The sequence below is a fragment of the Ursus arctos genome, unplaced genomic scaffold, assembly GCF_023065955.2.
Source record: "Ursus arctos isolate Adak ecotype North America unplaced genomic scaffold, UrsArc2.0 scaffold_14, whole genome shotgun sequence".
NCBI lineage: Eukaryota > Metazoa > Chordata > Mammalia > Carnivora > Ursidae > Ursus > Ursus arctos.
The window spans coordinates 38,937,978-38,960,905 of NW_026622808.1; the positions used below are offsets into that span (position 1 = coordinate 38,937,978).

Consider the following 22,928-nt stretch of genomic DNA (forward strand, 5'->3'; position numbering starts at 1 on the left):
ACCGCCTGCTTCCCCATCCCTTTTTCCACTGATTGACAATCACTCTCTGTTTGTTAGGGTTCTGAATGATTCAGTCCAACTCAAGTACAAGTTCCTTGAGGACAGAAAGCATGCCTTTCTCTTTTAAACTCAGGAGAAATTGTTAGGTAGAGTCTGGACTCCATACTTACTGACAGTCAAAGAGCATTAGGGGTCATTTTTAGTTGTTCAGCTCTTCACCAGGTTGTATCCATCATGCTATGGAATTTCCCCACATTTCTAACAAAGGATCTATTTATAATTAAAGCACGCTGCTAATGAATAGGGCAGGAAGAACTCTCAAAGCAACCTAATCCTCCTTACCTGCACGGGGTCGGTCCCTGCGGTGGGAGCTTGATTAAGATTGCCAGATGATGTGTGTCAGATGGGAGCCAGCCTTGGGGAGGGATGACATGTTCTTCATCTCCCATGACCAGGGTCCCTCTCTACCCTAAGCTCACACCCCACTCCCTGCTTGAAAGTCATTCTGGGAACATCAGAAAACCATACTAGATTTTTTTTTTCATCCTGCCTGGCAGGAATGAACGTGAATCTTGCCAGTGTGCCTGGAACATCTTTTGTTTTTTAAAAAAATAATGGCCAGTGCCAACTCGAATCCCTGGGAAATTGGGTGGGTATTTCCTACAAAGGAAAGAGTGACCTCCCAGCAGACCCCTTGATAGGGATGGTCAGCCGCAGCTTCCACTCAACTGATGTACACTGAAAATAGACAATGCTGTTGTTGCTAATGATCTGCGGAACACTTGCTCTGTGGAAGCCCTCTGCAAGCTCATTTGTTTTCACAGTTCCCTTGGAAATTCTCATTTACAGATAAGGAAACTGAGGCTTTAGAGGATGAGTCACTGTCCAAGGTCTCCTGGCTCACAAGCGGCCAACTTGAGATTCAGACTTGGCTCAGTCTACCCCGCAAATCCGAGTTCCTAACCACTGCACTCTGGGTCTGCCCCAAATTAAAATACAATCTTGCCCAATCCTTCCCTCAGGGTGAAGGGGAAAAGGAAGAGGATGGGTTAAATGATTTCAGCTGGAACTTGTGAACTTTGAAGCTTTGAAAAGAAAAAAAAAAGATTTTTGTTCTTAGAACAGAAATCCAATTTTTAAAAAAAAATTGCTAACATCTAGTCCAGGATAATTTTCGATGACGCATTAAAGCCCATCTTTATCTGTTTATAAATATTAATATCGGAAATCTGGGTCCTATGTTCGAAGTCCAGATTTAAGGTTTAGTGTATAAGCAGCTGCACCCAAACTTGGGAACCTATTGCTTGCTGCAGAGCTCTGGCTCTAGAAGACCCTCAGAACACATGGAATGCTGTTTCCAAACTCTTGCTACCATTGTTGAAAATTTTTTTGCCAATGTATATACCACCTCAACTATTACACAGTTAATGTTTCCTTAAATTACTCATCTTTTACTTAAGAAACCATACTGTAAAAACAAACACTGCATCTGCCATAAATAGAAACTAACTTGCAAATATGAACCCTATTGTTAAATTCTTATTAGATACTGTTGCCTGCCTGAAGCTTCTAAGCCTGAGGCTGGAGCTTTGTTGAAAAGGGGAACTAGCAAGTGATAGAAAGGTGTTAAAGACACACTAGCTCCAAACTAAGACTTTCGCCTCGGCATGATCAGAAGGACCAGAAGGACAGGAAGAGAATTGAAAAGAGAGAGTGATTCAAAATTATTGTGTCTTATCTCTGTATCCCCTTGTCCCTGGTATCATTCACGCTACCACAAATGGTATGAAACCCACCTTCTGGGAAAAACATGATCTAGGCCAGTTTTCTCACTCCAGAAACAAAGACTCCAAGGTCCCCTGAGCCTGGGAGGACTTGTGTCCTCTTCCGAGCTAGGAGGGAGACTCTTGTAAGAACCAGCTTAGAAATAAATGCTAAATTCAGATTTAAGCGTTGAAGAGTCCTCCAAAGCAAGTCCCCATTGCTTGATGCTGAGCCAGAACAAAGCTCACTCTCCTGGGCCCTTAGAGAGCAGACATAGAGCATTCAGAACCGAACAAGAGAAAAACAGGCCTGTCTTCCGATGAGCTCTCTTTTAAGCTGTCCAATTTAAGTCACCATCAAACAGCTGAAGTGCAAGGTGACTTTTCACTGTGTATCTGTGGCTGACACTTAAGTTACCATCAATTTTTTTCCTCTTGTAACAGTCTGTTTCCTTCACAGTGGTTTCAGACCGCTTCTGCAAGACCACACCCAGAAGCACCCAAGGAAACCACCAACCAGCAAAGAGGATGGCTGAAGGTCTGTGAGAATGAACAAGACCCTAAAACCTAACAGGATATTGATAAGCCACCTGCATCCCTCCCCCACCTGCGCGAAGTCAGACATAAGAAGAGTCTTTACCAGTGACCTTTAATTATCGTCTCTGTATTTGCCTGGGGTTGTTCTTGACATGCCTGCGTCACTTGGGGATTATGAAATGTTAGCATTTCAATATAAGATAAGACACTTGAGAGGGATGCTTGCACTGGCCTTGTGCTGGGGCCAGAGAGCACACAGAGGAAAGACTTATCACTTGTCTCCCTGGGATATCATCAGGCCTGTAGCTCCTTTGCTTTCCACCCACTGGCTGCTTCCCTTTTCCCTTCTGTGGCTTCTTCCCTCAGGAAGACTCCAAACTTCCAAATCCGACAATGGCTATACTGGCTAAACATTTAACTTTATAGATTTTTTTCAAGGTCCTGACATAGGCTCTCAGTTTTATTTCACTCAGGTTGCCAACTTCTCCTGGTATCTACGGAAACCGTTCCCTCCGGGGAAATGCTCTATTTCTCCTTAACCTTTAATTATCGCCTCTGCTGCAAACATTAGGTCTGTAGAGGTCAGGAAGAGATCATCTTAAGGGATGTCATCTACATGTACAGAAGTTTCTGTCTATCCATTTTGTGTGGACTTCTTGTTTAATAGTGATCACACATCAAATATAAAGCAAGCTTTGCACTTCAATCTGGAATGCAGGCCACGGGATGGGCCCACCAGTCCACTGGCTCCCAGGTGAGGTCTCTACATGCAGTGTTCTAAGTTTAATGTGGTTCACTTTGAACACCCCCCAAAACAGCGCTGCTTACCAACTTCACTCAGGAACACGACTGGGTTAAGCCAACACCGCGGTGTGCCAAGAGGTCAAGGCTGGGCAAGGAGGGCCCAACGATTTGGCCCTGCCTCCTCCTAATCTCTCTGAATCTCTGTTTCTTCGGTTGACAAACAGAGGACAGTCCTTGCCTTGCTCAGCACCCTCAGCCAGTGCAAGGTTCAAAGGAGATCATACATGTGAAAACACCTACCTGCTATTTGAACACAGGGCGGCACTGCTGTGAATTTAGGGAGTGCAGTGAGAGAGGGACAGGGGATGCTAAAACATCCCTTCTCTGACTTCCCTATATCCCATGTACTTACGTAGACATTGAAAGGGGTTATATCATGTGTGCAATTATGCTCAACTTCTTTCCTTCTTATTTTTTACGAGAACATTACGGTATTTCTGTTGGCTAGTGTATAATGGCTCGAATGATGCCACGCTCCCTGGGCCAGAGGCCACGGTATATGGAGTCATCCCCTCATTGTAGGTCAGAGAGGTTGTTGGCTTTTCTGTCTGTTATAAATAGAAAAGGATGCTGAACTGAAATCAGACAACCAGACTTCAAGCTTCAGCTCTGCCATGTTCAGTGGTGTGATCCTGGGAAAATGACTGAATTTCTCTGATTCTTAGGATCCTCACCTTTAAAATGGTGATAATTACACTCAGGTGAGAAAAATGCTTTGAGACCTATAAAACGCACAAGCATACAACATGATCATTATCGCAATAATATTATTATGAACAACTCCAGACACACAGCATTTTTCCCCCTAAGAGCTGGGATACCGGGTCCAGAGATTTGAACCTTTTTTTGCTGTTTTAACACACACTGACGAGTACCCTCATTCCCCACAGATGCATGTCATTTCCCTGCAACACCCCCAGGACTGGGTTCCACCATGCCTTTAAAATATTTGTGATGTCAATTAGGTATGAAACAGCACCTATTATTACCTTTTTCCTTTCTATAATTTCTATTAGAGTGAACATTTAAATAATGTTTACTTTCACAGTTCCTCTTGTGTGTGAACTACCTATTCGTGTCTTTTAGCCCATTTATCAATGGACATCTTGGAAGGTTCTTTTATATCTGTATAAGTTACTTCTATGATAAATGTTAATCTTCAGTCTGTCATCTCTATTTCAAAAACCTTTTTCAATATATTAGTTTACATCTCTTGCCTAAGGAAGCACATAACGGTCACCTTGTTTGTTGTTATAGCATTATACAGTGTGCCTGTGGGCTGATCAATACTCAAGATTTCCAAGCACGCTGAGGATGTCCGGTGGAAACAAGCAAGGAAGAGAAAGAGATTGGACAGTATGTCCCATTTGGAAAAGTTAGAGGAACCAGGATGTCTAGCCAAGAGAAACAAGCACCTGGGGGAAGTGTGTGTGTGTGTGTGTGTGTGTGCACGCATGCACATACATGTGCATGTGTGTGTGCAGTGTGGGAGCAGACGGGAAGAGAAAGCAGTTTTCAAATATTTAAGGAGATAACACATGAGAAAGTATTACTGTATAATATTCAGTTGCAGAAAGCAATGTTACAATTAAGAGAGGATTTTTTTCATGATCTACACTGAACAAAGACAGAATGTACAGGCTCAAAAAGTAATGAGCTCTCTGTTTCTGGAGATGTTTAAGCAGAGATCAAATGGATCCAGCAGCGGGTTAGCACTGGGCTCCATATTCTCAACAGGCCTTTCCTACTCTAAGGTTCTCAAATGCAATGACCCTGGGTCATTTCCTGGAGGCTAGTTTTGTTTGTTTCATAAATCCCCGGAAAAAAAGACTGTTTTGCTACTCCTTGCCTCCTCATCTTAAGAGCCAGAGAAGGAAAAAAAAAAATCCAGTGAATTTACCGTTAAAGATTTCTGGTTCTGCTCCAATTAATTGAAGTTTAGTAATAATCGGGTCTGCCTTCTCACAAAAGAACACAATGGCTCAAACACAGAAGGTCCAGACACAAATGTTTCAAGACTTAAAAAGAACCACTCCTTTCCTAGCCAGTCGAAGGTCCAGGAGCCTTTCTTGATTAACATGTGACATAGCCTCTTCTAAGCTAATAACGGGTGTCAATTCATAAAAAATGGAAGGCATTAGAAACCGCTGGCCTTCATTCTTGACAGTTCATGAGTCAATACAAAAATAAATGGCAATGCAATCACAGCAATTTCCTCATTTTGTGTGTGACCTGTACACATTGCCAACGCTGATAAATTATGGAAGGTAACGGCATGCATACATCACAAATGAAGTAGCCCTTCTAGATATACACATGCCATTAATAACAATTACATGTGCACAGGGCTTTGCAAAATTAGGCTATGATCAGTAATTTATTTTCATTCAGTTGTTATGAAAACAGTGGCACCAGTCCAGGATTTTACAGGCAACTGCAGAGTGTCTTGAGAAAATGACACAATTTGCAAGTATCCAGATGGAAGTCAGGGCCTTCCAGTTATTGGCTTAGGTGGAAGCCTGGTGGTTAATGTAGATAAGCAAAATGACTAATTGCAGAACTAACGGTGTCACCTCCACAGAGCTGAGCATGCGGAATTCTGCCAAAGACCAGCTCTTTGGTGTTGAGAAACACAGAACGGAAGTTACCCAAACCCTCCAAATGGTGGCTTGCAATTCCCACTCCTTTGGGTTGTAGCCATTCTATGAAGTGGGCTGCCAGAAGCACTGGGTAATGGCAGGGTCTCCCATCCTGACACTCGGGAAAAAGTAGGCTTTTGACTGTGAGGCTATTTGCTCCAGCACGCGTGTTCATCCTTCATGTGTTATGTGGTGAGGAGACCGGTGATTTAGTCATTTAGACGCAATGTGATGTGGTTGGGAAAGTATAGACTTCAGGGTCAGAGTGGGGTGTGAATCTTGGCTCCTCCACCTAGTAGCTCAACCATCCTGGAAAGGCTACTGCCCAGCTCTGAGCCTCAGTTTCTTCTTCTACAAAAAGGAACAAGTACACCAACCTCATAGGATTGTTGTGGGGATAAAGAGAGGACCTACAGTAAGGCCCTTAATGCCCTGCTGGGCATAAAACAGCACTCAGAAAATTTAGGATAGTGATCATTAATTAAAATTGTTTGGGGAATCTTTTCAAGATGCAGAAGTCTTGAAGATGATGATGCTATTTATTACACACTTACTATGTGCCAAGCACTGGACTAAGCACTGTACATGAATTGTCTCATTGCCCCTCACTATGATCCTAGGAGGTAGAACTCTCATCATCCCCATTTTACCACTGAGGAAAACAGGGCTCAGAGAGGCAGAGTAGTTTGTCCAAGGTGACACCACTAAGCAGATGGTGGAGATGGCATTAGGACTCAGTCCAGAGTTGATACCTTGAACATCCTCAAATGTACATGTGTACAGTCAACATGTTTTCCTTTAATAGACCAATTCCTAGTTCAGGTACATCCTATCCTGGAGGCTCAAGACCCCTAAGACCCTCAAGAAGCCTCAGAATCATGGGCTGGATGACCATAACCAGATCCTATCAGCAAGCGATGGCCTTTACCTGGGTAACTCCATGTTGCTCCCCTCCCAGCAAGACCCGAAGTCACATGATTCATAGAGTCTACTTATTTGGTCACTTGAAGAAATACCAGGATTCTAACTGCAATAACTCCTCAGAACTATTTCCATGCAGTTAGATGTATATACTTTCAGTTCAACACCACATGATACAGATTCCAAGAAATGTATAAATTAACTGGAAACCATTTGACTCCTTTAGCTCTCCAGCTGGCATGCAAGGAGTGCAGCCCCAGGTGCATACAATTTTCAAGTCCGCATGTGGACTTACTGGGGCATAAATTATGGCAGGGGCACAGGGTTCACCTTACGCTTTAAAGCTGAAGCTTTAAAAGTACTTCCCCAGTTACATAAAGTACTCATGATTATATATTTAAAAGAAAATATTTTAAAGCATCTCACACGTCTGTTAAGTGTTCATTCTGCTCCCTTTTTCTTCACAGAGGTAAACACCCTTACGTGCCACAAAGTACGCTGGTATGAAATGCTGGACTAAATCAGTCAGGAAACCTGGCATTGGATCTTGGTTCAGCTGCTGATTTTCTTCATGGCTTTCTGCAAGTCACCTCCCGTTAGTGTCTTTATTCATAAAGTAAGGAGAAAAATATGTGCTTTCTGTTAACCCTACAACATGCTTAGGGTCTCAAGTGAGACACTAAACGTGGCACTTAGAAAGGAATAGAGATCTGTCATTTCTAGGTACATGTCCTTCCAAGGGCCACACAAGGCCACTGGAGGAGTCAAAATCAGATCATATACTTTTGAGAGACAGAGGCAATGATTACAAATAGTGCTAACTAAATCTGGCCTAAGTCTGACCAACATCTGAGATACGGAACCTTAAAACCAAAAGTGAGCTGTCCATCAAATTGTCAGATATATTCTTAGAAAGAAAATAATGGAAACATCTCTTTGTATTTTCACTAAAAATGAAATGGACCCCAAACTTTTAAAACCTTCTTACCAGACTCCAGCATCCTTAGCCAACATATCCACTCATTTGAGCTTTTTTTTTTTAAGCTTTTATTTATTTATTGGGTGGGAGGAAGGTGGGGGGGTAGAGAGAGAGACTCCCAAGCAGACTCCATGCTGAGTGCAGAGCCCAATGCAGCATCAATCTCATGACCCTGAGATCATGACCTGAGCCGAAATCAAGAGTCAGATACTTAACCAACTGAGCCACCCAGGCACCGCTGAGCCTTCTTTCTTTAAAAGCAAACCTCCCCATGTAGAAACAGTGACTTTTAACTTATAATCAGTGTAATTCATTAAGAGCTAACAGGTTTCCTTCTAGTGACTTGATCAGGTGTTCAGAGCAATTAACGTGCCTTGAAGGACAAGTCCCTCCTGGCATGGGAATAAGCACCCAATATATAAGAAAACTAATGGAAATTAAGTGAAGTTACACCAGTGATCAGAAGAAGCAAGCTTAACCATGCTCATGTGATACAATGTTTCTCTGTGAAAGTTGAAAGCCATGGACTAAAATGGACTAAGCTCCTTGGATTCCATAGTTGATGATTAGAGCTAGAAGGATCTAGCTGGTTTTGGGTACTAAACACTTGCAAGCCAACTCATACATCTATGCCATAAAGAAATACCAGATTAGGAAGCAGTATTATATTAATATCATAATCCATGTAGAATACTTTCCATGTTTAAAATCAATATTTTATGTCATATGGTTTCACTCACTTATGGAACATAAGAAATAGCAGGGAGATCGGTAGGAGAAGGAAGGGAAGAATGAAGGGGGGGGTAAACAGAAGGGGGAATGAACCATGAGACTATGGACTCTGGGAAACAAACTGAGGGCTTCAGACTGGAGGGGGGTGGGGGATTGGGATAGGCAAGTGATGGGTGTTAAGGAGGGCACATACTGCATGGAGCACTGGGTGTTATACACAAACAATGAATCATGGAACACTACATCAAAAACTAAGGATGTACTGTATGGTGACTAACATAACATAATAAAAAATTTAAAAAAATTAAATATTTTAAAGAAAATAATTTTAAAAATATATCATCACTGAAATTAAGAAAATTACAAAGCGCTTAAATCTCGAGTAGAACTTTAGTCATTTGCATTTAAGAGAATGTTTGTTGTTGCGCATTTTTAACTCAAGTGTATCAAATGCACATCACGGCATACCAGCCCCTTCCCCACAAGTCTTTCCTTAAGTAGCTTTCCCCAGCACGCCTGCTGCAAACACAGGAACCATGCTAGAAGGCACTTGCCCATGCAGCGTTCCTCCCCGAAGCAAATCCCGAAGGAACAGCCATTATATGTCTAAAGGGCACAGGTGCTTTGCTGCAACTGGCTTTGAAAGCCAAAAAGTACTTTGGATAAGCCAGTCCTTCTCTTTATAACCACCTTCTTTTTGGGAAAAAAATGATTGATCTTAAAAAACTACTTTCATAGGAATTAACAGTCAGTGCCTACTTTATAAACATGTGTATAATCATGTTTTTCAAAAGGCCTATCAGGGTATGCTGTTCTTTAACCACTTACAAATACTGATGACACCTGCTGGTAGAAAATATATTTTAGTTAATTGCTTATGGAGAAGTAAGGCCTACAAGGGTTGGCCTGTCTTTTGTACAGACAATGAAACCAGAAAACTACCCCCTACACTCACTTCAGTTTCCTTTTCCAACTTTGCCTATTTGTCATTATCAGGAAATGAAGCTAGGAGATGCGCTGGACTAGACATTTCTGCTTCAAGATGTATAAAGCATACATGATACTTCTCTGATTTAAACTGCACACATACACACAAAACACTCAATGGGGATACCTGAAAAATATTTACTATTTCAAAAATTGTTCCTCCCCCATCCTTACTCCCATACCACGACATCCCCATAAAAGGAAAATAAGTCACATATTTTAATTTGGATCTCGCTACCATGAAGAAAATTAATATTTGGCATTTGGTGATACATTTCTTTCATCAAATTTGTGATAATACAGATACATTTCTATTCTAAGTATAAGAATAAGAAAAGATCAAGCAGATGAGTTTTACCTCAGCCAAACTACTCAGAAAACATAGGACTAAGGGAGAGCAAGAAAGGACTAGTTAGAGTTCAGAGCTATTCTCACTATTCTTCCTTTGATCCATTTCAATTTATTAATTCAACTTGGTTATGCTTTGCTTCCTTCCAAAAGGAGTTTGAGAGGATACAGCGTCACTGCTCCTACATTCATTAAATTATGATGTTCCTATTGAAAAATCATTATATCCATTCCAAGCCTGAATAACCTGAATCCTATGCTGGTGCTATCTTGTCAAAACTTAAATAAGAGTCCAAACACCATTAAGGCCATTACACTTCCACAGCTGCTGGGAACAAAAACTCTTTGTGAAAGTATACAACTGAGCTGGAGTGTGGGGTGGGGGTGGGGGTGAAAAGTTAGTTGTGCTCAGCTTACAGAAAGCTGATTACAACCGGAGACTGTTTGGAGTCTTGTCAGCTTAGAGCAGCTCTTGTTAGAGGCAATGAATCTTTGATGCTGTCCTCCCGAATATACATAATTCAGTGAGCCAAGTGCACACAGCTAAGAAGACCCAGGGGTGGTGGGTGGGTGGAACCCTCAAGACTGCTGCACCAAGGTCGGATGCACATCTGCCTCTAGACTTTCCCCAGTCATGGTTGGACAGAGTGACAGTCTCTCAGATACACACATGAGCAGCAGTGATGAGCTGGGTCCTGTGGGTTCCGCTACAGCTTGGCCACAGCAAAGCTGTGAACTAGTGGAAGCAACTATATTCCCTAAGACCCTCAAGGACTGAGAAGGATGCTTTCTCTTCTAGCTGAATGCAACCTTTAAGACCAGTGAGCTCTTTGCCAGAGATATAACACACAGAAATAAAAGGCAAGATTAAACACAAGCCAGGAGGGCTCTCTCACATTGCCCTCAAGGCACTGGAAAGTTCCCAGAAAGGGAAATATTTCCAGTGTTCCAAGACAGCTTCCCATTGCCCCAAGGAGTTTAATTCATTTTCAGGATCCACGTGCAAGACACTCAGATTACATTTAGCCCCCAGACCCCCAGCTGAATGACCCCACTGGCCACAGATGACAAACAGAGGTGCCAGCTCCTGTCTTTGCTGCCAAACAGCTGCAAGGTCAAACCTGACAGGTGAGATGGCCCCCAAAGGCCTCCTCTTCCTCCCCAACCCAGGCAAGAGGAAACCCAAGCTTAAAAGGTAGCTCTTCCCTGACATCTGCTAAGGATACAGTAAGAGAAAGTCCCTCCACCAGGTCTAGACAAAAGACTGACAGTCTGAGAGCCCTGAAGGATGCAAGAGAGGCCAGGGCAACGAGGCAGCTGCTCCCTGGTCAAGAGGAAGAGGGGCAGGGACAGGGGAGGAGGTTCATGATAATCCACAGAGAAGGGGCAGAAGAAGGGAGGCAGAGACAGAGAGTGAGACATGATAGGAGAGAGTGTGTGTGTGAGAAATGGGGAGAGGGAGGGAGAAAGAGAGAAGAGAGAGGGAGAGAGAGGGAGAAAGAGGGAAAGTTAGAGGAAAGGAGAGAGGAAGAGAGAGAGAGTGGGGGGAACACACTGAATGAGAGATGCAAGCATTGAGAGACTGACACAGAGAGGAAGCCGAGAGAGTGAGAGATGGAGCGAGACGGAGGGACAAACAGACGGACCCGGAGAGGTCCAGGTGGAGGCCCTACCTCCGTGTCCTTGGCCGGACTGCTGGCCGGGGGAACCTCCAGGCTGCAGTTCGCCCTCTTGACCGTGAGGTAGAAGGGGTAATCCTTGGCCACCATGGTGGCTGCCGGGCCTGCTCTTTGGGATGTCACCGCTGACCCGAGGCGACCACAAAACTCCCTGGCGAAAGGGGGCCCCAGCTCCACGGTGCCGGGCGGCAGCGCCGGTACGGAGACTGACAGCCGGCTTCTTGCCTGGCGGGACCGACTCAGCTCTCCGGCTGAAAGGGGGGAGGAGCCTAGGCCGGGACCGCCCAGCTGGGGCGGGGCCAGGGGGTGGGGCGGAGCGCCGGCTCGGCCCTGCCCCGACGCGTCCCCGAAGCGCCCAGGTACCGCCCCGCGGAAACCCCCTCAGCGTCGCGAGGGGCGAAGCTGGCGTGGGACCCTCCTTCCAGCGGGCCGGATGCCCGGGGCCACCCTCCCAGTGACTCTCTGGCACTCCCGGGGTGGAAGAGGGGGCGGGTAGAACCGAGGCTGGGGCGAAGCTGGGCGGCGGGGAGAGAGGTGCCCCCGCGGAGGAAAAGAAAGCGTTTTAAATGCCCACACTAAGAAGAGGCGGTATGCTATTTTGCCTTCTTCCCAGCCAGCCTCCCCTCACACATTTTTTTTTTTTAATGAACGTCACTGGAGTATAATCTATAAACAGTAAGATGTGCCCATTTTAAGTGTACAGTTAGTTGAGTGTTGACAAATGTAAACACTCATGTAACCACCTCCACAATCAGGAAATATATTTCTATCATTTCCAGAGACTTCCTTTGAGCGCCTTCCTCTGAACACATTTTTAAATATGAAGAGGCTGGTTAGAGGCAGCCAGCCACTCAGAAGGGCAATCTGACAGGGTCTGTCAGGATGAAGCTGCGCAGCGTGAGCCGGCTGGCTGTACCAAGTCTTACTGGAGAAATACACTGTAAATGTCTGATAGGCAATTCTAAGATCATTTGCTGCAGCCCAGTCTGGGACAGTAAACAAACAAACAAAACCCCAAACTGGAAACAACTGTAATGTTTATTAACAGGGAGGGCTTAAATCAATTTTCCTTCTTACAGAACCCAACTCAACAGCAGTCAAAAAGAAGGGGTCTAGTGCTGTGGCATGGAAAGATCTCCAATGTATTTTTTTTTTAAAGATTTTATTTATTTATTTGACAGAGAGAGAGAGAGAGACAGCCAGCGAGAGAGGGAACACAAGCAGGGGCAGTGGGAGAGGAAGAAGCAGGCTCCCAGCGGAGGAGCCTGATGTGGGGCTTGATCCCAATCACGCCCTGAGCCGAAGGCAGACGCTTAATGACTGAGCCACCCAGGCGCCCCTCCAATGTATTAAATTCAGTTAGAGAATAATTGCAGAGTAAGTACAGTATCTTACCATTTATGTTGAAAACACGTCTACATAATACCATGTATTTTCTATAGCAACATGTAAGTACATACCATTGAAAACCAACCAGAAGGATGTACAGCAAACTTATGAGTCCCTTTGGGGCTAAAGGGAGGCAATCAGTGCCAGGGTGTACAACTGGGATTAAAGGATTAAAAGTAGCAAAGGAGACTTTAAATTTATAGCTATTGTTCCTAAAATTTTTTACAAGAAAAATATATGTGTTATTTGGTAACTTAGAAGTTATTTTTTTAAATATTAAAATGATCATTGTCTCAAAAGTTATTTTGTGGACTGCACTGTTGAACTCCCCCCCCCCCCCCCGCCCCTTATCAAAGTCATGACCACAGCAGGTGGTGGTCTGGAGAGATGATGTCTTTTGTTTTGACTTCTTAGGTGTATGCGAGGTAATGGGAATGGAAATATCTAGACCCTGTTTCAGTATTCTCTGCTTCCAGCTAAGGCCAGAATCCAGTTTCCGCTTTCTAGGCAGGAAACCTCATGATATATAGCTCTTTCACCCCAAGTACCAAACCCACACCCTGGCACTAAATTCACCTACTTTCCTGTCCAGCTAGTCCACAAACTGCCTTCAGAAAAGGGAGAATCTATCTGGCCAGTTTTGCTAGCCCTGTTTTTGCCACACACGTAAAGGAAACTCTTGAATTAGTGGGTTCCAGTTGAAATGGAAGAAAGCACCTGAGCTTTTTTCCCCTTATGTAAATACCCTGGGGCGCCTGGGTGGCTCAGTCCATTAAGCATCCGACTCTTGATTTTGGCTCAGGTCAGGTTCTCAGGGTCCTGGGATCAAGCCCTGAGTCGGACTCCATGCTCAACGGGGAGTCTGCTTGAGGATTTGCTCTTCCTTCCTTCTGCCCCCTGCCCCCCCCCAAATACATAAATAAATCTTAAAATATATATATTTATATATAAGTAAATTATATATAAATCTACACACACACACACACACACACACACACACAAACACACACACCCTAAAGCAGTGGGAAGATGACTAAAGAAGAGTTTTGGGGTGAGAAAGATGCCTCTGGACCACTGATTTTTCCTACTTGTATTCCCAAACACAACTTTATCTTGTTAACCCAAGCTGTGCTGATGGGGAGCTTACATGGATGCTCCCTATAAGCTTGACCAAGCTTGGTGGGGACATGAAGGGAACCTTCTCTCCAAGCGCACCCAACTAAAGCAGCCCCTGATTAATTCTGCAGCCAAAGGAGGGCCAGGAGAGGCAGTGACATGCCTCACTCAGGGCTCCCCTCACTGCCGAGGATATGAGCTGAAGCACCTGGAGCTGCTCTTCATTCCCTTCTTCTTCCTGCTCTTCTGGCCCCATAGGCCCACTATCTCAACAAGATGACTCTGGCTAGCAACAGCCTCTTTGGGGACAGGCTCTGATCCCTGGTGGAGCTCACTGGACCTTATCCTCCGGCTGGGAAGTGTACTTCCAGCACTAGGTGAAGAAAAGAATGACTCTAGCAAACTACAACTGGTATTCTCACTACGGGATCCTCAGGACTGGGCGGAAGTCTGACATACCCTAAGTGCAGCGAGGTAATAAATAAACCCTATGGAAAAGAGGGGACTTTAACCTCGAGTTTAAGTACAACTCTTGCGGAGCAAAGAATAGTTATATTGGTTGATGAGAAGCCTGCCATATCTACTTTCTCTCATAACATTTTTTTTTGCCCCTCCTCAAAAGATTTGGAACAATAAAAATCAATCAATATACATGGCAACATAACACATGTGCAGGAAACTTCTGTGTTTTCTGCTATACATGCTAGTTAGAGGGAGATTGCTAATGATGAGTAACCATTTAAACAGTACTGAAGAAAAAAAACAAAAGCATAAGCCCCAAGATGAGTGTGAAAGGAAAGATGGGAATCTGGAGTTCCCTTGGGTGGTCTGATGCTTCTAAGCTTCTCATAGCGTGAATGTCTCATCACCATAAATAGGGTTCGGGTGTTTAAAGAGATATATTTTTGGTGCAATAAGGCCTGTAAATGAAGCTGGCAATTTGGGGTATACACAAGCCAAGTATGTGGTCCTTGAGACATTTAAAGGATTTCAAGGGTATTTTGACCTCAGGCAATGTCCACCTTGTGCCCTGACTTCAGAAGCTCCGCTGTGTGTGACGCGCTGCTCCAACATTAGCAGATTCGGGGTTTGGATATTCTGCCTGGATTCCAACCAGAGGTTCTGTGACCAAAGAGTTTGTCAGGAGGCAGGCTGCTCTACACGAGGGTTCCCAAGCACACCCCTGAGGCTGGTGTCACAATTGAGGGAAGCCAGGCCGACTGCCATGCTGCCCAGCGGTGTGGGCCCCAGGAGCCCGGCATTCCCCATCCTGCCTGTGTGTGTGTTTATGAGCTTAGGAACAACACTGCTCTAACAGTCAGCTTCACTCAAAGCAATGGCACAAAGTGCCTTTCAGAACCTGCCTTCAGCACAACCCGTTATAATCCTATAAAATGCTTCACAGCCGGGCAGTGTTCCTTGCTAGCCAGAAGCCTGGAGACTGGAATAAAGAAGCCTGTTCTGCATTTCCAGGAACGGTGCCAAGAGCAGGGCCTGCATTCTCGCCTGGGCCGAGCAGGGCTCATTTGTGCTGCTGGTGGAGTGGTGGGCCTCCACACACAAGCCCACCACTGGTTATAAGCTCCTTTCAGAAGAGCAGACAGCCAGACATGGCTGAGAGACCATCAATCAACTCCTCAAATCCCACTGCGGTGGCAGTGAGCAGAACAGGCCCAGCATGAGGCTAAAACTTCAGAAGTTAAAGTGGTTGTGGCAGTGTTCTCAGCCAATAGCACGATGCCTTGTTTTGTTACCATTGCACTTAACATCAGTGTTACTGGGTTCTTTTTTTTCGTAAAGGCCTATTCATTTGTTCATCCATCCATCCATCCACCCATCAAATATGCGTGTTTATTACAGAGCAGGTACTCAATTAGCTACATTTCTCCCCTTTCTTCCCTACCTATTCCTGAACCTCTATGCCAGGAAGGTGTGTAATACACACCTGCTCAAAAAATACGGTTGACTTTAAAACACGGCCTTTCAACTATAACCTCGGCAGCGAGGTGTGTGTGCATTTGCAGAAGGAGCTCAGGTGACAGTAGCCAATCCCCTAAAGCCCAACCTTCAAACACGTGCACCTCCATCTGCTCCCTTGGCAGCTGGAGCTATCCCTTCTACTCTTGCTAATCTCACACAGTCGTGTAGGTACATGTTGTATACACATGTGTACCAACACCTCCCCTCCCCTTCCATTTGGGCAACATTCCCAGTTAATGACCGAGCTCCCCCTCCTCTCTGTCACTTCAGTCTTGATGGGAGAGGGGAGTCAAAAGCCTGAAAAAGTTCTGGCGGTGAATTCTAAGAGATCAGGACTGTGGTTTCCTGCCAGAGGGGTAAAAATGGCACAAACGAAACACTGATAATATCTAAAATCATACCAGTATTATTACTCTCCCCCCCCCCCGGGTTACATCCACTGGCTCCAGGCTAGATTTATGAAAATATATCCCTGGATATTCTAAAGCAGGAAGACTCCATTCATGCACTCAAAGATCTAATTTTTTAAATTTTTTATAATAATTTTTTATTATGTTATGTTAGTCACCATACAGTACATCCCTAGTTTTTGATGTAAAGTTCCATGATTCATTACTTGCGTGTAACACCCAGTGCACCATGCAATACGTGCCCTCCTTAATACCCATCACTGGCCTATCCCAATCCCCCACCCCCTCCCCTCTAAAGCCCTCTGGGAAATAAAGATCTCATTTTTTGAAACAAGTCTGAAAAACCGGTTAAGTAATAGAATCTTTCTCTTTCTCAGATTGAGCTAATCCTGTGGATTACAGCTATAATGCAAAAATAATCAAAACTCTATGTTTAAAAAAAATGGATATTTGTTTTGCCCTGATAAACCACAGACAGGTACATTCCCTAGTCTCTAGTTCATTACAGCAGTGATTCTTAACTGGGGGCAATTTTGTCCCCTCCTCCCCGTAACATTTGGCAATGTCTGAATACAACTTTGATTGTCACTGGGGGAGGGTCCTAGTGACATTTAATGGATAGAGGCCCAGGATAATGGCAGACATCCTATAAGGCACAGGACAGCCCCCACAATAAAGAATTAACAGGTTCAAAATGCCAATAATGCTGGTGTTGAGAAACCCTGCATTAAACAGAGAGTAGAACTAAAATACAGCATCAGAGCCAGGATAATCTGTTGGTTTTGACCTCAAGGATATTCTTGCTTCAGACCTTAACCACTGATTGATGTCAAATGGCAGTGTGGGCATGGTGGGGGAAAGGAAAAAAAAAATGCTTCAGTGCCAGGTAGCCTCAGAATTATTGACATGCCTAGAATCTTTCCCTGTTGCCCAAACCTGACCCTTAACAGAATAACAGATTTCGTAAAACACAAAAGGACAAGAGAACAAGAAGTACAGGAAGAAAGGGCAGGGGATAGAAAACCATCTTAAACTCTTCAGATATGAAAATGCACTTCAAAAGACCAGTGAAAATGAAAGTTTCAATGAAAGGTAATACTTTAAGAAGAAATTGGGGAGGAGAAAGAAATGTTTCAAAACTTGGTGTTTCCCAGGAAAACATTTGCCGCCATATTTAATTGTTTTGGGGGGCAGAAATTCAAACTCAGTGATGGCATAAAAACTCCAGAGGATTTGATTTACTGTCCTTTTGATACACGGTATTTCTGGCCACACGGTGTGTACTATTAGAAACCTGTCTTCACTCAAGATTTTGCAATAAGAACCCTGACTTTCTCCAGTTTGAGCTGATTACTATCAGCAGGCTTATTTAGCTTATAGAACATAAGCCAGCCTTCAGAACATTTCCCGTATACTACTAGGAGGTCTTTGAAATTTATGGAGAGTCTCCATTTGTTTGAGAGTATTTCATATCTTTTGACCAAGAATTCAATAAGTTTGCTACACTCCAAAAGTATTTATTCCCCTCAGACTACAGCTAATGTTATGTTATATAGGTTTTCTACACTAACCATTGCATGGAGGAACTCAAATATCTAAAATATGTAAATTCTAGCTCTGGATAGTAGAAGTGTTTTCTCTTTCATCAACTACAAACTCAGCAATCAAAGGACCATATCTCATCAAGCCTAAGATGCCAAAGACTGTAATATATGCTATTATTTTATTACCAAGAAAGAAAAAAATGTTGCCAATTAAATAATAACATGTGATCAATTATAAGCTACATCTCAATTCTAGAAAAATTGAAATTTGGGGGAAATGTGCATTTCAATGGCAGCAGTATTCATATCATCTGGCTGGGATTTGAAAACCCACATATTTATAGAAACATGACTTCTGGGAATTCAGGGACAATAATTCCAGAGACCACCTGTAGTGAAACCAACTGAGAAGCTTATCAAATCCATACCTCTGGGCCCCACTTTGGGTCTGCTGAATTGGAATAGTCAGCAGTGGACCCTAGGTATTTGAATTTTTGATAAACACCCTCAGAGAACATTTGTTTGAGTAACATGGTGTTGTGAGTTAGAATTATCAGCCAGCCCAAAAATGAACCTGCCTACCTCCCACTCCAGGAATACTCTAAACCACAGATTCTCAGGCCGGAGGTACCCGGGGTAATTAGCCCAACGGTTATAGCATCAAAATCCAGAGTGGGCATGGAGAGCTGCTTAGTACTGGGGAACTATTATATGCTGGATAGCCTGTTCTGTACATATGGGTGCAACAGGTATACAATGAGAAATATCCAAGTTCACACTCCAAAGTAAACTACCAACTAAGCCACCCACCCGGAGACATGTTCTGGCTCTTAGAACTTGATTTACAATCTGGTATCCAGAGTTTCAATTAAAAACATGCTTATCTTCATAGCCAGGGGACATGACTGCATTTACATTTTTAAAAAATTAGCTGTAGCAGTAGAGAATGGGAGGAGGGCAGTTGGCTTGAGATGTTTACTTGAAAGAGATCAGGGGCTGGGGGGTGCGGGGCACAGGGAGGGGAGTGGTGGGTGTAGAAGACCTTAATTAGAGAACGAGTTCAATGAGCAGAAGCAGACTTGGGGACTCCAGGCAAGCATGTGTCTCACTTGTGTGGTGGGAGCAGAAGTCGGTTGGCGTGTGCTAGAAAGCAGCCCATGTGCTAAAATTGTTCCTCATTGTCATAGGTATCTGACACACTACGGAGGGGACAGAGGGTATAGGGTCAACTGGGTGCTTTGGTTAAGTGGGAGGTGAGCTCTGCTCTGTTTGAATTTTTTCCACCTCACATCCAAAACCAAGTTCAGCAACTCAGGTCTCATGGGCTCACTATTCTGACTGAACCAAAAGCCTTGGCAACAGAAGGCTGAACAAAAGTACAGGCTTCTGGTTTACCAACCTTTAATTGCTGCCAGATCACTTCTTTTTCTTTTCTTCTTCTTCTTCTTTTTTTTAATCATTTAGTTCTTTGGCATGACAACAGCAAGCATCAGACGGCTTCCTACCAAATAATTCCTCTCATTCAAGGCTGTCCTTGATCCCCAGGCTAGGGGAACCCTTGCTTTGTGTACCCCCCCCCCCCAAACACTGAAGACCTCTCTTTCCCCAACACCCATCCAGCTTATAATGATGGACTCGAGGTGCCACCACCACCTGACAAAGACACAAGGACCATACTTATCTCGCTCAACAGGGGCTCCAGCTCCTTCTCTCATGCTGGCACATGGTAGAAGCAGCCATATTTGTTACAATGAACATTACATCGAAGTGGGTCTAATCAAAGAACACGTCATGGAAGAGGTGAATCCAGAAAGAGTTTGTGCAGTAAGGAACACAGCATAGTTAAAGTCTCTGTGAGGGGACTAAGAAATCATATGCAGAACACTACAGTGGGCTGTTAACATTTTTTTCTTTTTTGAGAAGTAGACATGGGTAGACATGCTTTTTGAAGAATCCAAAATGCACCAAAACCACTTTGAGAGAGGGTTCCTGCAGTATAAGGCTATGAGGCCCTCTTGGATGTTACTGACAGCTTTCAGTTCCCTCTAGCTTTTTACACAGACCCGACAATTTACACTAATTCTGGAACCAGGTGGACTTGCCAGGGAGACTGAAACTGGTGACAAAGGATATTAAAGAGTCTGTTTTCAGAGGTGCCTTGTAACATGCTCACTCGTCCTTTCCTTGCCCTCCAGAGGCACTTTCTTCCTTTTCCTTCTCTAGGTTTTTGATTCCAGGTTAAACTCCCTATATATATTTTTTTCTTTTCAACTTGCCACGCTCATACCTCGTGTTATTTATATTGAAACTTTGTTCTCTTGAGTTGGGCCTCTCATGAGGGGCTGACTTTGAAGGGGGAGGGGAGGCTTTTGCCTCGTGTTTCTGCAAGATTAAACACGGTGCTAATCTAAAGTTCTCAGGCTGATGTGAAATTACAGACGCAAGGACTTTTTATCCAAGGAAGCCAATGGGAGAAGAAGGAAATTTCTCTGCTGGCTGCTCCGTCAAGGAAGGATGCCACTCTCCCCGTCTGGGCGTCCTCACCTAGAGTCTTACAAGAGATGCTTTGAGAGCTCATTCTAGTTTAGGCACAGTACACAGGAAACAAAATTCATCTGTCAGGGAGTAGGAGGAAGGGAGGGAGGAAGGTAAGAGAGAATTAAAATTGTAAAGCCAACATCACATGGCTTCCTCCTTGAACTTCAGTAACCCAGCACCGTCTGCAGGCTCAGAAAAACCAAACGCAATGGGTAGGTACAAGGATTGCTCTGATGCCAGGAAAATGCAAGAAGACATAACTTTTACAAGGTAAGCAATGAATAAACGCCCTGAAGGAACAAAACAGCTTTTAACATCTCTGAAGTTGGCAGCAGGTGCCTGAAACATCAGTCCAGTGCAACCAAAATGCGCAACAGATAGGAACATCTTCTTTAAGATGAGGTCATACATCAGGGGAAACAATGGCTGGATAGGCTGGGTTTCTATGATCAAGGGAAGGAGGGGAATTTCATCAGTATTTTCTTTGCCACAGTAAGACCCATTGCAACGCATGTGAGAGATTTTCCACATGTTGGGCAAATTTTCTAGAATTTTTTAAAGGGAAAACTTTCTGCAGACAATCTTGGCTTCTGAAAGAGGTATCTTTCTCTGAGTTGGGAGGGATCATATTCTGTCCCATGCTGTTATCGTGAAGATCTGAAACAACTCTTCTTTTGGATTCTGCTGTTATAAAATGTGGTTTGGGGTGTCTTGTTACACTTTACCCCCAGAAGTGTTAAAGGAAGTGCCTGTCACCAACACTCAAAAATAAAAATGAAAATGATGCTGGCCGGGCTCAAAAACCAAAAGGATCAGCATTTTGCTTCAGTTTCCTGTTCATAAAACTTTATAAAAACAACCCACCCATTAAAGAAAAAAAGCCCACAACAATAGCTCATTATTCTTTTCCTAAACGCTTGCCTCATGCCACTCTGAAATTAGGTGCCATCACGTTTCCTGAGTTATGGGCTCCAAACACCACATCCCTTTCCTCCCTTCCTCACCCCCACCCCACCTGGCATCACTCCTGAATTTAGACACTTCAGTTTACGAGCTCAGCAGAGAGAGGCCAGCGCCCTCCCTCCTACCTGTCCAGGGGAGGCCAAGCATCTGCACCAGCTGGAAGTGGGAGTAATGGAGCCTTCCAAATTAATTTCCATTCCCTAAAGAAACTTTCAATATGAAAGGTGCACAGTTACAAAATGAGGGGAAAAAAAAAACATACTTACAGACTGCTCCAGTAAACTGAAAAATAATTATACACACATTACATTGTAATGTTAATTTTTGAAGAATACGAAATTTCCCTTCTACCCTGGCTTGACAGTACAACTTTACGGAATATTGAACACCTCATCCTTCAGTTCCCGGTAGAACATAGGAAAATGCAAGCTCTAGAATAAGAGGCCTAGATGAAAGTACTAAGTTTTCCACTTGCTAACTACAGGACTTTGGACAGTTTATTTAACCATGCCAAACCTCTGTGTAATCATCTGTAAAATGAGGCTATGAGAGTTTCAAGGCTTTAATGAGACAAAATATATGAATGGCTTAATGAGATAATACATATGTCAGCGTTCTAGGCACAAGGTAAGCACATAATCCATATTGTTATTAACCATTCCTACTCTCTTTTTTCCTCAATGAATTAGAAAGGAAAAGATGAGGGGGCTGGGGTGCCTGGGTGATTCAGTCAGTTAAATGTCTGCCTTCAGCTCGGGTCATGATCTCGGGCTCCCTGATCCGTGGGGAGTCTGTGTCTCCCTCTCCCTCTGCCCCTCCCCTTGCTGTGTGCTCTCTCTCTCTCTAATAAATAGATAAATAAAATCTTTTTTTAAAAAAAGGAAAAGATGGGATTTGGGGATCTTTTCCAGCCTTCTTGCTTCGAGAGGGGTTAATAATTCTTTAATTTAAATCCATGATTTCAAATATTGATTTAATCATTGTGCAAATATAAAAGCAGTGACACAGGAAAAAGCGAACTGACCTACATTTGAAGATGTGGGGTCCAATCCTGGTTCTACCTCTCAATTTGCTCTGTGACCTTGGACAAGTCAACTACACTCATGAAGGCCCAGTTTCTTGAACTGTAAAATAAGGTGATTTAAACACAGATACTTACCTTCTGTAATTCTATAAAACACCAAAGACTGAAGTGTCCATGAAGTACTGCCTCAGTTTTATGTTATTTTATTTCAGGAAAGAAACTAAAACTGATATTATCACCTACTGACGAAAGCATCCTTATCTAAAATCAGCATGTTTGCTGTAGGCAGCCCACATTCTGGGTTAGTTCAGTATGGTAATACTTTATACAAGCTCATCTGAAAATTCAGCTTGATGTCCTCATTTGCCAGGAAATGCAACGAGGAATACAGATTCCTTTAATATCAAACGGCCAAGAAAGCGAGATCTAAACAGCAATAAGATGAACTATGAGCAAAAAGACATTGAAAGGGAAAGGAAGCTACATTATACATGGGATGGAACAGGCCTGAAATATATCACTGTTACTTAAAAATAGGTACTGGACCACATGGCCCTTGTGTTATCTGTATGACA

At 43.6% G+C, this 22,928-nt stretch overlaps 1 protein-coding gene across 8 annotated transcripts in view; it reads right to left on the bottom strand.

Moving 5' to 3' along the window:
- Window positions 1-22,928, bottom strand: part of ARHGEF3 (Rho guanine nucleotide exchange factor 3) — a 294,790-nt gene that overhangs the window by 56,913 nt on the left and 214,949 nt on the right. Inside the window, exon 1 of one of the 8 annotated variants that reach the window (XM_026501070.4) lies at window positions 11,384-11,714. The exons of 6 other annotated variants lie outside the window; for them this stretch is intronic. In XM_026501070.4, coding sequence (XP_026356855.1) covers window positions 11,384-11,479 — 96 coding nt within the window. In that variant the 5' untranslated portion in view covers window positions 11,480-11,714. Of the gene's footprint in view, window positions 1-342; window positions 11,353-11,383; window positions 11,715-22,928 lie in introns of those variants that run through there. One more of the 8 variants, XM_057311811.1, reaches the window with a different exon arrangement.